Source organism: Thalassophryne amazonica, chromosome 4 (genome assembly GCF_902500255.1).
Source record: "Thalassophryne amazonica chromosome 4, fThaAma1.1, whole genome shotgun sequence".
NCBI classification, from domain to species: Eukaryota; Metazoa; Chordata; class Actinopteri; order Batrachoidiformes; family Batrachoididae; genus Thalassophryne; species Thalassophryne amazonica.
This window is the reverse complement of record NC_047106.1, coordinates 61029484-61045354: the sequence shown is the minus strand read 5'-3', so window position 1 is coordinate 61045354 and position 15871 is coordinate 61029484. Positions and strand designations below refer to the sequence as shown.

The window sequence follows — 15871 nt, the reverse complement described above, 5'->3', positions numbered from 1 at the left end:
TGTATCACAAAGTGAACGATTTTGAGGCTTAGAGCCCCTACTAGGAGAAATCTTTGAGAAACAGCCCTTGTATTTGTAGAAAACTTGCTCCATGGCTCCACATGGTCAAATGATAAATAAGCAAGGCCATTTTTACTACCTTCCTTTTTGATTTGTTCATATCAGTATCAGATCCATTCAGATCGCAGATCCATTCTATGAATACACATACAATGTCAACTACTTTTATGTCCGGGGGTTATGTCATTACTATAGCAACCGATGTGGATAAGACTGAAAATAAAGACTGCCACAGGCACACAGATCAGATCACTTGCTATATATAATGGGGAGAGTCAGTCGGCCAGTGAGATCTTATTTCAATCAGATATGCAAAAAATCTGAGTTGTACTGGAAATCTGAACAAAGCCTCAAATTTATTCACTTCCCATAACACAGGTGTCTGGCTAGTCACCCTTGACCCTGTTGAAGCAGGTGGTCCCTACAATGTGACAGCAGCTTTCCCCGGTGGCACAGCCACCCTGATGGATGTGCTGTTTGGAGATGTTTGGCTGTGTGGAGGGCAGAGCAACATGTGCTTTGAAACATCTAAGGTAAAAATGCAAAAAACACTTGCAGGCAAACATGACAGAATGCTCAGTGCAAAGGAGAATCTTCAGAGAAAACAATGCAGCCTTCCACACACTACAACACAAGGGGCAATTGATACGTTTTGAGCCTGACCCAGAAAAAAGTAGGGAGTGGTTCTCCAGCTTTTGCATTCTGGGAAACCAATATCTCTTGACATTGCACCCAGTGAGTCAAAACGTCATACATTCTGGAGAAATGTATTTTTCTCAGAATGCAAAAGCTGGAGAACCACACCCTACTTTTTTCTGGGTCAGGCTCAAAACGTATCAATCGCCCATTGTATATAGATGATAAAGTTGTGTGGTTGTGCAGTTGTCTTCAGCTACATGTGGCACAGAGCAACAGTGCTTCCAAATATGTTTTGGAATTTTAAATATAGGAAGATTCCAGCCCTATGCTTTTTTCTGCTTCCATAATGCAAAAATACCTGTTCCAATGCACTTGAAATTTTTACATACAGCATCACTGATTCTGGATTGTTATTAGACCCAGATCTGACTCTTTATTTATTTTATTTGCCATTTAATGGGTCATTTAACTTGAGGAAAGCATTAATAATCATTTCTCAGTCATAAATTCAAAAACATTGGTACATGTATCCACCTTGGGATGCTAATTCATGAAATAATGTCTGTTGCCTGAAAATTGAAAATGCCTGCCATTGTTCAAGATGGCAGGCATAAAAAAGTTAAAATGACCTGGTTTTCTTGGCTTTGACAGGAAACTGAAAGTATGTTGATATGAATAATGGAAAAACACTACCATACCCTGACAACATGTTTTGCACATTTTAATTCATTTAATACTATCTATCTACATGGTATGCAAGAGGTCTAGAGGTTTAGACTTATCTGGAACAATTTTGTTCCAGCAGTTAGCCACATCCACTTGGTTGTGTTTTGACACCAGACCTCACTATATATATTACCGATGGCTCCATGAAGTTGATTGTACGCTGAACTAAGTAAGAATGGCATATGTGCTATCTGTGCATAAAATCAACTAGAGCTTGATATGTAGCACTACTGTTTTTAGCCAACCTGGACTGGGTTCTGGTATATTAAGAAGGTATATGAAAAGACGAAAATTGTACTTCCAGTCAATAGATACAACAAAATCCCCCAAGATAATGATGTTGATTACCACCTCTTAAATGGTAAATGGACTGCATTTATATAGTGCTTTTCCATCTGCATCAGACGCTCAAAGCGTTTTACAAATATTGCCTCACATTCATCCCATGTGAGGCAATACGAGTATTTGACAATTGTCTGCCATTTTGAAGTGTTCTTTTATACCCTTTGCTTGGAAGTGACAGAGTGGCCAGAGTGGGACCATATGTTCACTGTCAGTGTTAATTTAACACTGGTGATTTTACTGTGACTGTGCTACAGCTGATGTGCTATAATGTGAAAGATTTGTGTAGTTATCTGTGACACTAATTGAAAGACTGGGCCAGTTTTAACATTGTGGCTGATTTCCAATGACATACAACATATTTAAAATGAAGGTATCACCATTGCTGTGTTCTCAGTTCTTTCTAGTGAGACTGTCTGTGTTAATGCCAATTTAACTGTTGCAAATGTTGCAAGTCTTTTTGTACCAACAGTGAGGAAAACAAGTACAGTTGTATGCAAAGTCTGGGCACCCCTGATAATCTTCATGATTTTCCTTTATAAATCATTGGTTGTCTGGATCAGAAATTTCAGTTAAATATATCATATAGCAGAGGAACACACTGATATTTGAGAACTGAAATGAAGTTTCTAGTATTTACAGAAAGTGTGTAATAATTATTTAAACAAAGTTAGGCAGGTACATAAATTTGGGCATCCTTGTCATTTAATTAATTTGCATACAATTAGCACTAATTATTGGAACACAAAACTGGTTTGCTAAGCTCATTGACCCTTGACCTCCTTACACAGGTGAATCCAATCATAAGAAAGGGTATTTAAGGTGGCCATTTGCAAATGTTTCCCCTCTTTGCATCTCTTCTAATGAGTGGCAACATGGGAGCCTCTAAACAACTCTCAAATGACCTGAAAACAAAGATTGTTCAACATAATGGTTTAGGGGAAGCATACAAATACAAAGAGATTTCAGCTGTCAGTTTCCACTGTGAGGAACATAGTGAGGAAATAGAAGACCACAGGCACATTACTAGTTAAGGCCCAAAGTGGCAGGCCAAGACAAATCTCAGATAAGCTGAAGCGAAGGATAGTGAGAACAGACATAGTCAACCCACAGACCTGCTCCAAAGACCTACCACATGAGCTTGCTGCAGATAGTGTCTCTGTGCATCATTCAACTATACAGCGCACCCTGCACAAGGAGATGCTGGATGAGAGAGTAATGCAGAGGAAGCCTTTTCCGCATACATGCCACAAACAGAGTCGCTTGAGGTATATTAAAGCACATTAGGACAAGCCAGCTTCATTTTGGAATAAGGTGCTGTGGACTGATGAAACTAAAATTGAGTTATTTGGACATAACAAGGGGTAGTATGCATGGCTGAAAAAGAGCACAGCATTCCATGAAAAACACTTGCTACCTACAGTAAAATTTAGAGGTGGTTCCATCATGCTGTGTGGCTGTGTGGCCAGTGCAGGTACTGGGAATCTTGTTAAAGTTGAGGGTCACGGATTCCAGTCAATAACAGCAGATTTTTGAGAACAACGTTCATGAATCAGTGACAAAGTTGAAGTTGCGCCGGGGCTGGATCTTTCAACAAGACAGCAACCCGAAAGACTGCTCAAAATCTACTAAGGCATTCATGCAGAGGAACAAGCACATCATTCTGGAATGGCCATCTCAGTCCCCAGACCTGACTATTATTGAAAATCTGTGGTGTGATTTTAAGCGGGCTGCCGTGTGCACCAACAGCATTTCCTCTATATTTGTTTTGCAAATTGTTCTGTAATTTGTGTCTGTAGCATGGCCCAAGTGGAGGGTCACCCCTTTGAGTGTGGTCTGCTTGAGGTTTCTTCCTCAGAGGGAGTTTTTCCTTACCACTGCTGCTCTGGGGGTTAGTAAGGTTAGACCTTACTTGTGTGAAGTGCCTTGAGGCAACTCTGTTGTGATTTGGTGCTATATAAATGAAAATAAATTGAAAAATTGAATTGTCCATGCCGGAAACCAACAAACCTGAGATGCTTTGTAAAGAAGAATGGTCCAAAATACCTTCAACCAGAATCCAGACTCTCATTGGAAGCTATCGGAAGTGTTTAGAGGCTGTTGTTTCTGCAAAAGAAGGATCTACTAAATACTGATGTATTTTTTCTGTAGGGGTTCCCAAATTTATGCACCTGTCTAATTTTGTTTAAAGAATTATTGCACACTTTCTGTAAATGCTATAAACTTAATTTCACTTCTCAAATATCACTGTATTTGCCTGCTATACGATATATTTAACTGAAATTGCTGATCCAAACAACCAATGATTTATAAAAGAAAATCATGGAAATCATCAAGGGCGCCCAAACTTTTACATCCAACTGCATTTGACACACTATCAATTTACCAGGTTTTCCCACCTACAAAGAATGGAGAGGTCTGCAATTTGTATTGTAGGTACACGTCAACTGTGAGAGACAGAAACTAAAAAAAATAAAAAAATAAAAAATCAGAAAATCACATTGTATGATTTTTAAATAATTAATTTGCATTTTATTGCATAAAATAAGTATTTGATCACCTACCAACCAGCAAGACTTCTGGCTCTCATAGACCTTTTAGTTTTTCTTTAAGAAATCTTCCTATTCTGCACTCTTTACCTGTATTAATTGCACCTGTTTGAACTTGTTACCTGTATAAAAGACACCTGTTCACACACTCATTCAATCACACTCCAACCTGTCCACCATAGCCAAGACCAAAGAGCTGTCTAAGGATACCAGGCACAAATCTGTAGACCTGCACAAGGCTGGGATGGGCTACAGGACAACAGGCAAGCAACTTGGAGAGAAGGCCACAACTGTTGGCGCAATTATTAGAAAATGGAAGAAACACAAGCTGACTGTTAATCTTCCTCAGTCTGGGGCTCCATGCACGATCTCGTCTCATGGGGTAAAGATGATTCTAAGAAACTCCAGAACTACACAAGATGACCTGGTCAATGACCTGAAGAGAGCTGGGACCACAGTCACAAAGATTACATTAGTAACACATGATGCTGTCATGGTTTAAAATCCTGCAGAGCAGCAAGGTCCACCTGCTCAAGCCAGCACATGTCCAGGCCTGTTTGAAGTTCACCAGTGACCATCTGGATGATCCAGAGGAGGCATGGGAGAAGGTCATGTGGTCAGATGAGACCAGAATAGATCTTTTTGGAATCAACTCCATTTACCATGTTTAGAGGATGAGAACAACCCCAAGAAAACCATCCCAACCGTGAAGCATCGGGGTGGAAACATCATACTCTGGGGGTGCTCTTCTGCAAAGGGGACAGGACGACTGCACCGTATTGATGGGAGGATGGATGGGGTCACGTATCACAAGATTTTGGCAAAAAACGTCCTTCCCTCAGTAAGAGCATTGAAGATGGGTCATGGCTGGGTCTTCCAGCATGACAATGACCCCAAACACACAGCCAGGGCAACTAAGGAGGGGCTCCATAAGAAGCATTTCAAGGTCCTGGAGTGGCTTGGCCAGTCTCCAGACCTGAACTCAATAGAAAATCTTTGGAGGGAGCTGAAACTCCAAACCTGAAAGATCTGGAGAAGATCTCTATGGAAGAGTGGACCAAAATCCATGCGGCAGTGTGTGAAAACTTGGTCAAGAACTACAGGAAACATCTGACCTCTGTAACTGCAAAGAAACATTTCTGTACCAGATAGGTCTGTTATTCTTTTGTATCAAATAATTTCATGCAATAAAATGCAAATTAATTATTTGAGCTTGAACTTATTTATTTGGCATACAACTCGTCAATAACAAAAACTGATATACAAGACAACCACAGTGACATGTGTGACCAAAAAGGGGGTGAGCAGAAGCAAACCTTATAAACACCTACCCCATATATACATACACACATATATACACATTACCTACCCCCAGAGCAAGCACAGAGGCAAAAGTGGTAAGGAAAAACTCCCTCTGATGTATTGAGGAAGAAACCTCAAGCAGACCAGACTCTAAGGGGTGACCCTCTGCTTGGGCCATGCTACAAACACATTTAACAACACAAACTCAAATCCCATTATCATAAACATAAGTGAACACCGTGTCTTCGTCTACATACATATTTACATACATATACAGTATACACACACCAACATACACCTACACATACACTCATAATTACACACACACACACACACACACACACACACACACACACACACACACACACACACACACACACACACACACATACATACATACATACATATACATAGATATACATACACATATACAACCCCTGGCAAAAATTATGGAATCACCGGCCTCAGAGGATGTTCATTCAGTTGTTTAATTTTGTAGAAAAAAAGCAGATCACAGACATGACACAAAACTAAAGTCATTTCAAATGGCAACTTTCTGGCTTTAAGAAACACTATAAGAAATCAAGAAAAAAAGATTGTGGCAGTCAGTAACGGTTACTTTTTTAGACCAAGCAGAGGAAAAAAATATGGAATCACTCAATTCTGAGGAAAAAATTATGGAATCACCCTGTAAATTTTCATCCCCCAAATTAACACCTGCATCAAATCAGATCTGCTCATTGACATTGACCCTATGTGTCTTTTTGCAAGGAATGTTTTTGCAGTTTTTGCTCTATGGCAAGATGCATTATCATCTTGAAAAATGATTTCATCATCCCCAAACATCCTTTCAATTGTCCAAAATATCAACATAAACTTGTGCATTTATTGATGATGTAATGACAGCCATCTCCCCAGTGCCTTTACCTGACATGCAGCCCCATATCATCAATGACTGTGGAAATTTACATGTTCTCTTCAGGCAGTCATCTTTATAAATCTCATTGGAAAGGCACCAAACAAAGGGTTCCAGCATCATCACCTTGCCCAATGCAGATTCGAGATTCATCACTGAATATGACTTTCATCCAGTCATCCACAGTCCACAATTGCTTTTCCTTAGCCCATTCTAACCTTGTTTTTTTCTGTTTAGGTGTTAATGATGCCTTTCGTTTAGCTTTTCTGTATGTAAATCCCATTTCCTTTAGGCGGTTTCTTACGGTTCGGTCACAGACGTTGACTCCAGTTTCCTCCCATTCGTTCCTCATTTGTTTTGTTGTACATTTTTCAATTTTTGAGACATATTGCTTTAAGTTTTCTGTCTTGATGCTTTGATGTCTTCCTTGGTCTACCAGTATGTTTGCCTTTAACAACCTTCCCATGTTGTTTGTATTTGGTCCAGAGTTTAGACACAGCTGACTGTGAACAACCAACATCTTTTGCAACATTGCGTGATGATTTACTCTCTTTTAAGAGTTTGATCATCCTCTCCTTTGTTTCAATTGACATCTCTCGTGTTGGAGCCATGATTCATGTCAGTCCACTTGGTGCAACAGCTCTCCAAGGTGTGTTCACTCCTTTTTAGATGCAGACTAACGAGCAGATCTGATATGATGCAGGTGTTAGTTTTGGGGATGAAAATTTACAAGCTGATTCCATAATTTTTTCCTCAGAATTGAGTGATTCCATATTTTTTTCCTCTGCTTGGTCTAAAAAAGTAACCGTTACTGACTGCCACAATCTTTTTTCTTGATTTCTTATAGTGTTTCTTAAAGCCAGAAAGTTGCCATTTGAAATGACTTTAGTTTTGTGTCATGTCTGTGATCTGCTTTTTTTCTACAAAATTAAACAACTGAATGAACATCCTCTGAGGCCGGTGATTCCATACTTTTTGCCAGGGGTTGTACATACATGCACATACACAAATGAATGTTACTGAACAAGTTCACAATTACAAGTGACAACACAAAACTCATCGTACTTCATTAGATACATATCTTGAAAACATCATTTTTTATATTGATTTTTAAACTGATTGATATTTGGACATCGTTTGAGTTCATACGTCAGGTTATTCCATAATCTAGGGCCACACATGGAGACACAGAAACCTTTCCTGGTCGTCCGAGCGCCAGCAATTTTAAAATGATACAAGTCCCGTAAATTATATTTTCCTTCTCTCTCAGTAAAATATTCTTGAATTCTAAATGGCACTTCTTTATTTTTCACTTTGTGCATTAATTGAACAGTCTTGAACGAAATCATATCATTAAGTTTTAATATTTGAGATTTAATGAACAGTGGATTGGTGTGGTCTCGATAACCTGCATTATGAATTGTTCTTAATGCTCTTTTTTGAAGAATGAATAATGGTTGCAATGTAGTTTTGTAATTGTTGCCCCAAACTTCAGTGCAATAAGTCAAGTAGGGTGCAACCAATGAACAATAGAGAGTATGTCTGCAATCAAGAACATGCTTTACATTATTTAATACTGCAATACTCTTTGATATACTTCAATACTTCATTTGAATATGCTGAATATGAGCTTTCCAATTAATTTTTTCATCAATAATGACACCTAAAAACTTATTCTCTTTGACACGTTCTATGTATATTTAACTGAAATTGTATCTTTTTTATAATTTCCAAATAACAAACATTTAAAAATCATACAAAGTGATTTTATGATTTATTTTTTTTTTTTTAGATTCAGTCTCTCACAGCTGAAGTGTACCTACTATAAAAATTACAGACCTTGTAGGTGGGCAAACTTGCAAAATGGACAACGGATCAGATACTTCTTTGAATCACTGTATGTTTTTGAATGAACTGCCTGACATTTATTTCTTTACTCATTGTTTGTTAGATTTTCAATGCGTCGGAGGAGCTGGCCCTTGCAGCTAAATATCCTCAAGTGAGGTTTTTTAAGGTAGCCTTAAAAAGAAGCAAAACTGAGCTGACAGATTTGATTCAAGTGGGCCTACCCTGGTCTGTGCCAACTGCAAGTAGGAGAATTATTTGCTTATTTATTGGTTTACGCATGGAAACATTTTAAGACTTGACTGCATTTTATTTTTATTATTTGTGCGTGTGTGTGTGTGTGTGTGTGTGGTGCAGTAATTGCAGTGTAAATTTAAAGAAAAATTACACTTATTGCATGCTGTCATTGCACAATAGGGATCTGCCCGAGAGCTAGTTTCAGCACTTTCACATTCTGCACTTGGACAGGAAAGTACAACCCAGAGTCAAGCAAAGTGTCTGGAAACAACAACAACAAAAAAGTGGGATTCTTCATATCTGAACTTAAAAGCTTATTTTCGCAATTTAACAGTGACTCGCAGTCAGGGCCATATGTATTTGAACAATGGGAGGTTTTGTAGTTTTTGCCACTGTAGACTATCATAGTAAAGTAAAAAAATAAAACAATCATTACTCAATAAAATAATCAATATTTAATTAACCATTTAGGAATTATGTCTGTTATTAGAATATACAGTCCTTCCATTTTCAGACAAGGATGGTTTTTAATAAAAATCAACACTTTTAAAGACTTGTCTAAAGTTTTCTTTAGACAAGTCTGTCACTATGAAACACAAAGAGTACGGCCCTCAATGGTAAACCTGTTTGAAGTCGGCATTTCTCAAATAGTGAGCAACCGTACAAGAAGGAAACAAGTGAGATAAGCCACCAAAACACTCATGACAGCTCTAAGAAATTACAGGCTTTTGTGGCTGGGATTAAAGAAACATAATGGTGCAACTTTTGTCTGTTGCACCAGTAGTCACAGCTTCTTGGTAGAGTCGAACAGAAGAAAACTGTCATAAAAGAAACAGGTGAAATCTTGGGCTTAACACTCGCATGTACTTTCTGGTAAGTTGTAGCTGAAATTTCACATCTTTAAAAAAAATTCCATCTCTGCTCCTCTCCAGAGCAAAGCTGTATTATTGATTTCCTGTCATGTGTTTCACACAAGCACAATAGTGAGTTGCATGACATCACGCTGGCAGATCCCCATTGCGTAGTGATTTCAATATGTGTTTTATTATTATAAGCATAATGTACATCTGTCACTTTTTTCCTTATATTTATATGTTCTGTGTTATGACCACATCCACTGAATATTAAACAGTCAGAGGTATTTCCAGGTGGTTTGGCTCCAGTCTCTGCAGTGTGCTGGCTCTTTGGTCGTTACATGTATGAGGTGCTGAAGTACCCCATAGGACTGGTACAATCCTGTTGGGGTGGTACTGTGGTGGAAGCCTGGTCGTCTTCAAGAGCGCTAGAGCAATGTGGACTGGAGTTGCCCAATGACACGTAAGCAGACAAAAGCAGCACAATTCAGTTCGCATTTGGCTGATTCTTAGACTACGAGCACTTATGTCCTTTGATCATATTGTATGAAAAACAGAAAAAGGGGAATTTCACACTTTTATAGTTATCTTTACAATGAAAGTGTGTTAAGAAATTTGTTCTAGTAGTCTATGATGACTTTTTCACCTTTTTTCAGCATCATTATATGCAAATTGTTATGTGTCGGACGCAGCTCGGAGAACCGACCAGCGTTTGAAGGACCCAGTATGAAATAAGCAGAGTACGGTACAAAGGCTAACTGAATTTAATACATAACAGTGATACAAAAAATAACAAAAGAAAGTGCGGTCTGGCGTGGTGCGCTCCCAGCAGCGCTAACGGTCCGGAGCCAGAAGCTGTTCGGATCCAAGGACCCCGCCGACACCCCCCAGGTGGCCGCAACAAACCGAGTCTGTGAAAGAAGGAACCATTATGTGAGTCCACACTCTACACACAGAGAGACCACTCAAAGGTGTACATAAACAGCAAACACTTCCTGGCTTAATTACTAATCAGCTTCCCAACCTGCAGGCATGGAACATCCAGTTCACAAAACTCCACTGCAGTGGAAGCCGATACATGACTAACAAACAGCTCAATATAAAAAGGTGTGAGGGACACCACATTTACTGACTGTATAAATGTTAGTCACAAAATCTAACGTACCTCAGGAAGTGTGCTGACGAGCGTGAGACCTCACCCCCTCCTCTTTCACAGACCGTGCATCAAACCCTGGACGTTCTCTGCATCCACTGATGATGAGATGGCTCCCGAGACGACGATCTCACCCGTCTGGTCACAAGGTCGAGTCTCTGGCAAATACACACTGTATACTCCAGTCTTAAATGCCACCATGTTCCAATCCATATAGATGCACCTCAGCTGTGAGTCCTGACGAGCCGCAGGTGATCAGGGTGAGGTCCTGATAACCTCAGCAACACAGCCACTCAGTCCCAAATGCAAGCCACCTGGAAGGAAAAACAAAAGACAGAAACAAAAAGGCAGCCAGGCCCCCCAGCCATACAACAGTACCCCACCCTCACGGGAAGCCTCCCGGCGACCACACAAACCTGGCCCAGGAGAAACACCCCCCTCCAGGGACCATGGCTGGAAACTGCATCTGCATTCGTCTTCCAACAGAATGGTTGATGTCCTCTCCTCTGGCTGCATCCTTGCCTTTGTTTCAGTCAGTCACTTAGCACAGGTGTGGCCAGGAGTTCTTAAACCTGTGCGGTCAGCCTTTATCCAACCATGTGCGGTCATTAGTCATAAAACAAAAAAGACAAACACAAACAACCAAACCACCCCCCCCCCCCCTCCCCAGGGGACCGTCCTATCAAACCCCGGGATGAGGAGAAAAGAAAAACCCCAAACTTAAGCTTACAAATAAAAGCGCTAAAACACCCCCCCCCCCCCCCCCAAACGACATGTAGGGACCAACACCCCCCAGAGGACTTCCCGCCAGCTCCAGGAGTAATAACCACAGCCGAGGGCCCTCTGGGATCCAACGTCACCCACGGGGACTCCCAGCGCCTCCCAGAGGACCACTCGTCAACCCCAGGAGATGCCTCCCCTCACAACCAACGGACCCAGCCCCGGCCGTCTATGGCTAGATGGACCCACAGCCCTTTCCCCCCCAGAGGACACCACAGTCAAACCCTGAGGGCGGAAACTGGGGGGAAAACACCCCCCCCCCCCCAGGTGCAGAGGTTACCTGGGAAATGCCCAGCATAACCACACTGCACCACTCCAGCAACGCAGACACTACGGCTCACACGGCTGGAGCCAGAGGAGAAGAGAGGGAACAAAAAGAAAATACCCCAAACCCCCCCCTCCCCTCCCGGGTGCAGAGGTTACCTGGGAAACGCCCAGCACAACCTAACTGCACCACTCCAGCAACGCCGACACTACGGCTCACACGGCTGGAGCCAGAGGAGAAGAGAGGGCATAACAAAAAACAAAACAAAAAAAAAGAAAGAAAAAACAACAACCCAAATACCCCCCCCATGACCCCCCAGGGGACCGTCCCATCAAACCCTGGGAGGTGAAACTGAAAAAAAAAAAAAGAAAGACTAACAGACTGACATAAGGTTGCTCGGGTCCTTTTTTGTTTTTTGTTTTTTTTGGCAGAACTGCAAGGTCACGCCCCCAGACACTAAATAGTGTAAAACAAAAAATAAAATCCCACACAAAAACCAACTCAAAAAACACCCACACAAAATGAACTAACACAAAACAAATAAGTGACGTATACCGTTAAGCTCAAACAAATCGAACACACCTGTTCTAACTTAAGAGCTTAACGGTAATGTGACTAAGTCACCAAAAGAGGGAGCCAAAGTGCTAAAAATGAAAAAAAAACCCTTTGGTGACAGAAAACAAACGAGCTGCATCTCCGTGCGCAGCTGTGTGCAACACACAACCAAAACGTGCTCAACTAAATAACACCGGAGCTGACAACAGACGCAGTAGCTATCATTACCCGGGGAAACGGGGCTACGACTGTAACACAGGAAGCACCGCGACCCGTGCCACAGAGCTCCGCCGTGCGCGTTCACCCATTACAGACTCACTCCTGCAGCTCCCGTTCAAACCTCTTATCCGGTCGACGTGCGACGCGAAGCCGTCGCCAGTCACACTCCACCACGACCCACGGATAAGGCACAAACACAGGAACACGGTTGCAAGAGAGCACGAATCAGTATTCAGTAATGGGTTCTCAAACACGCACCATCCGGGCGGAGAGCACCCGCAACTGATCCGGATAACTTCTGAACGTCTGCTGCCGCCTTCCCGGCGCGTTACCGTCTCTGCTACCGCTGGGTCCGTGATGTTTGGCCAGAGACTACTGTTATGTGTCGGACGCAGCTCGGAGAACCGACCAGCGTTTGAAGGACCCAGTATGAAATAAGCAGAGCACGGTACAAAGGCTAACTGAATTGAATACATAACAGTGATACAAAGTGCGGTCTGGCGTGGTGCGCTCCCAGCAGCGCTAACGGTCCGGAGCCAGAAGCTGTTCGGACCCAAGGACCCCGCCGACACCCCCCAGGTGGCCGCAACAAACCGAGTCTGTGAAAGAAGGAACCATTATGTGAGTCCACACTCTACACACAGAGAGACCACTCAAAGGTGTACATAAACAGCAAACACTTCCTGGCTTAATTACTAATCAGCTTCCCAACCTGCAGGCATGGAACATCCAGTTCACAAAACTCCACTGCAGTGGAAGCCGATACATGACTAACATACAGCTCAATATAAAAAGGTGTGAGGGACACCACATTTACTGACTGTATAAATGTTAGTCACAAAATCTAACGTACCTCAGGAAGTGTGCTGACGAGCGTGAGACCTCACCCCCTCCTCTTTCACAGACCGTGCATCAAACCCTGGACGTTCTCTGCATCCACTGATGATGAGATGGCTCCCGAGACGACGATCTCACCCGTCTGGTCACAAGGTCGAGTCTCTGGCAAATACACACTGTATACTCCAGTCTTAAATGCCACCATGTTCCAATCCATATAGATGCACCTCAGCTGTGAGTCCTGACGAGCCGCAGGTGATCAGGGTGAGGTCCTGATAACCTCAGCAACACAGCCACTCAGTCCCAAATGCAAGCCACCTGGAAGGAAAAACAAAAGACAGAAACAAAAAGGCAGCCAGGCCCCCCAGCCATACAACACAAATATTGCCGTTTTGTGCTTGTCCCACACCCAGACTTTTGATCTTCAATGATAAAAATGAATGGTAATGTTTTTTCTAATGTTTTAAAATATCTCTGAATAAAATATCAGTAAAATAATCAAAACATAATTGGGGTATTCAATATAATACAACTGTTGTGATTTTTTTAAACAAAATGTAGTTGTCCCACACTATTGCCGTAATTTCCACCACAACACTGTAATGTCCCTTAACAGTTTGTATGAAAGATTGTTTGGGTAGTTTCTATGGAGATAAACAGTGACATCAGAGCACATGTATATAGCGCCAAATCACAACAAACAGTTGCCCCAAGGCGCTTTATATTGTAAGGCAGTGGTGTGGTGGAAATTACATTTACAAGGCCAATAGTGCCCGTAGTTAAAGAATCACCCATTTATTCTGAAATGTACGTACGCTGTTGCTCATTCTTTCACGTTATCATTTTTCAGTTCGAACGAGGTAAATTCTGTCTTGTGGAATTCAATGATACATCCACTGGTCAACATGACTCTTAAAGGTGCCATCTGGTACCAAGGTAAGACAAACTGCATACGTGTCAACTCAGCAACACATTAATAGGAGAGATGTCCAAGTTTTTTTTTTTTTTTTTGCTCTGTCGTAGTCTGAATCATTAATATTGAACATATGCTGATACCATGTTGTATTTTCGGCAGATAATAACCTTACAATTCAATGTATGTACATCCTCATTATTTTTAGTACCACAGGCTATATGGTAGATCAACAAGATTGGGCTCTTGAGATCATATAATGGACAGAGCAATTGAGATATCACAGTACACATAACAAGGAACACTTTGACCACAAAAGCAGCCATAAGCCTTCAATAGGTGAACAACTAATTCAATGTATTTATATATATCACCAAATCACAACAAAGTCATCCCAAGGCACTTCAACCTTACCAACACCTCTGAGCAAGCACATAGGTGACAGTGGTAAAGAAAAACTGTATCTTTTTTTTTTTTGATGAAGAAACCTCAAACCGACCAGACTCAGGCTGCTTAGGTCATTCTAAAAGTTACAGAGTGCAAAAAAATGAACAGAATGCAGACAACACAGTCAGTATGTTATGTTGATTTAGAGTCCATCTCAGATCCGAGCCCACAAAGTCGCAAGGTCTTGATTCCTGTTGGACATTGCAGTTCACCATAATTCCAGATGTAGATGTCATCCACGTAATACAGGTCAGTCCATGTCCAGTTGTTCAACATGCAGCACCAGACTCCCGTGTCCTTGGTCCCCGCATCTGGCAGTGTCACTCAGACTGAAAGACCAGAAACACGCCAGAAATAACAGCACCTAAGGTATTAGTTCACCAGCAGTAAATCAACAGAGCAGCAGAGATGTTACTAAAGCGCTTCCCATCAGCTAGCCCTATGCTTCACTAACACACTCAGAATTTAGATATAGTGAAGCTGAGACCTGTTCAGTTGTTAATAACACAATTTAAAAAGGAGAGGAAACATAGTTTGATACTGTGGTGTAGCAAATATAAGTTAAAACAATATTTAATGAAATCTGATATTTTCCGAAATACCTTGAAAGGGGCACCACCTACGTATGAGCATAGCCAAAATTGTTATGGTCGATATTAATCAGTCTTTGATCTGAAAGTCATAAGTTCTGGATACGATTAATTAAACATCTGTCTCCAACTGGACACAAGACAAACAACTGGCATAATATTTACAGATTTATTTACATATGTAAAGGTACAAACAAATGTGACTGAGATTTTGACAAAATGGGTATATTCATAGTTTTATTACTGAGACAATATGTTGATGATAAGACATGAAAAACAAGGAAAAAGAAAAGAGCAAGGCACTAAATATAGAAATAAGAATAAACCTGGTTAGAATTTTGTGGTGAATTTTGGGTTCATGGATTATTGTTATTATTATTATTACTACTACTACTATTAAGAAAATTAAACAAAGAAAGCCACTTTGCATCACTGACAGCAAAGACCATCAGAACAGTTGAAGGTTCACTTATCTGGGTCCTAGGGATCGGGTGGAGTGCACAGATTCGGCCTGGTTCCTGGTCGAGCCTTTTTCTGACCTTCTTTAATTGACCTGTGTCACGGTTGGGTCTCCCAGATGAGTACAGGCGTCGATCTGGCTCACTTTTCCAGCAGGAACAAACGTGATAGTTTGGTGGTATC

General features: G+C 41.3%; 1 protein-coding gene across 1 annotated transcript in view; it reads left to right on the top strand.

The window, feature by feature from the left end:
- Window positions 1-15871, top strand: part of siae (sialic acid acetylesterase) — a 51970-nt gene that overhangs the window by 11772 nt on the left and 24327 nt on the right. Inside the window, exons 3-6 of the mRNA XM_034167982.1 lie at window positions 439-593; window positions 8486-8624; window positions 9765-9933; window positions 14130-14215. Of these exons, the coding sequence (XP_034023873.1) occupies window positions 439-593; window positions 8486-8624; window positions 9765-9933; window positions 14130-14215 (549 nt within the window). The remainder of the gene's footprint in view (window positions 1-438; window positions 594-8485; window positions 8625-9764; window positions 9934-14129; window positions 14216-15871) is intronic.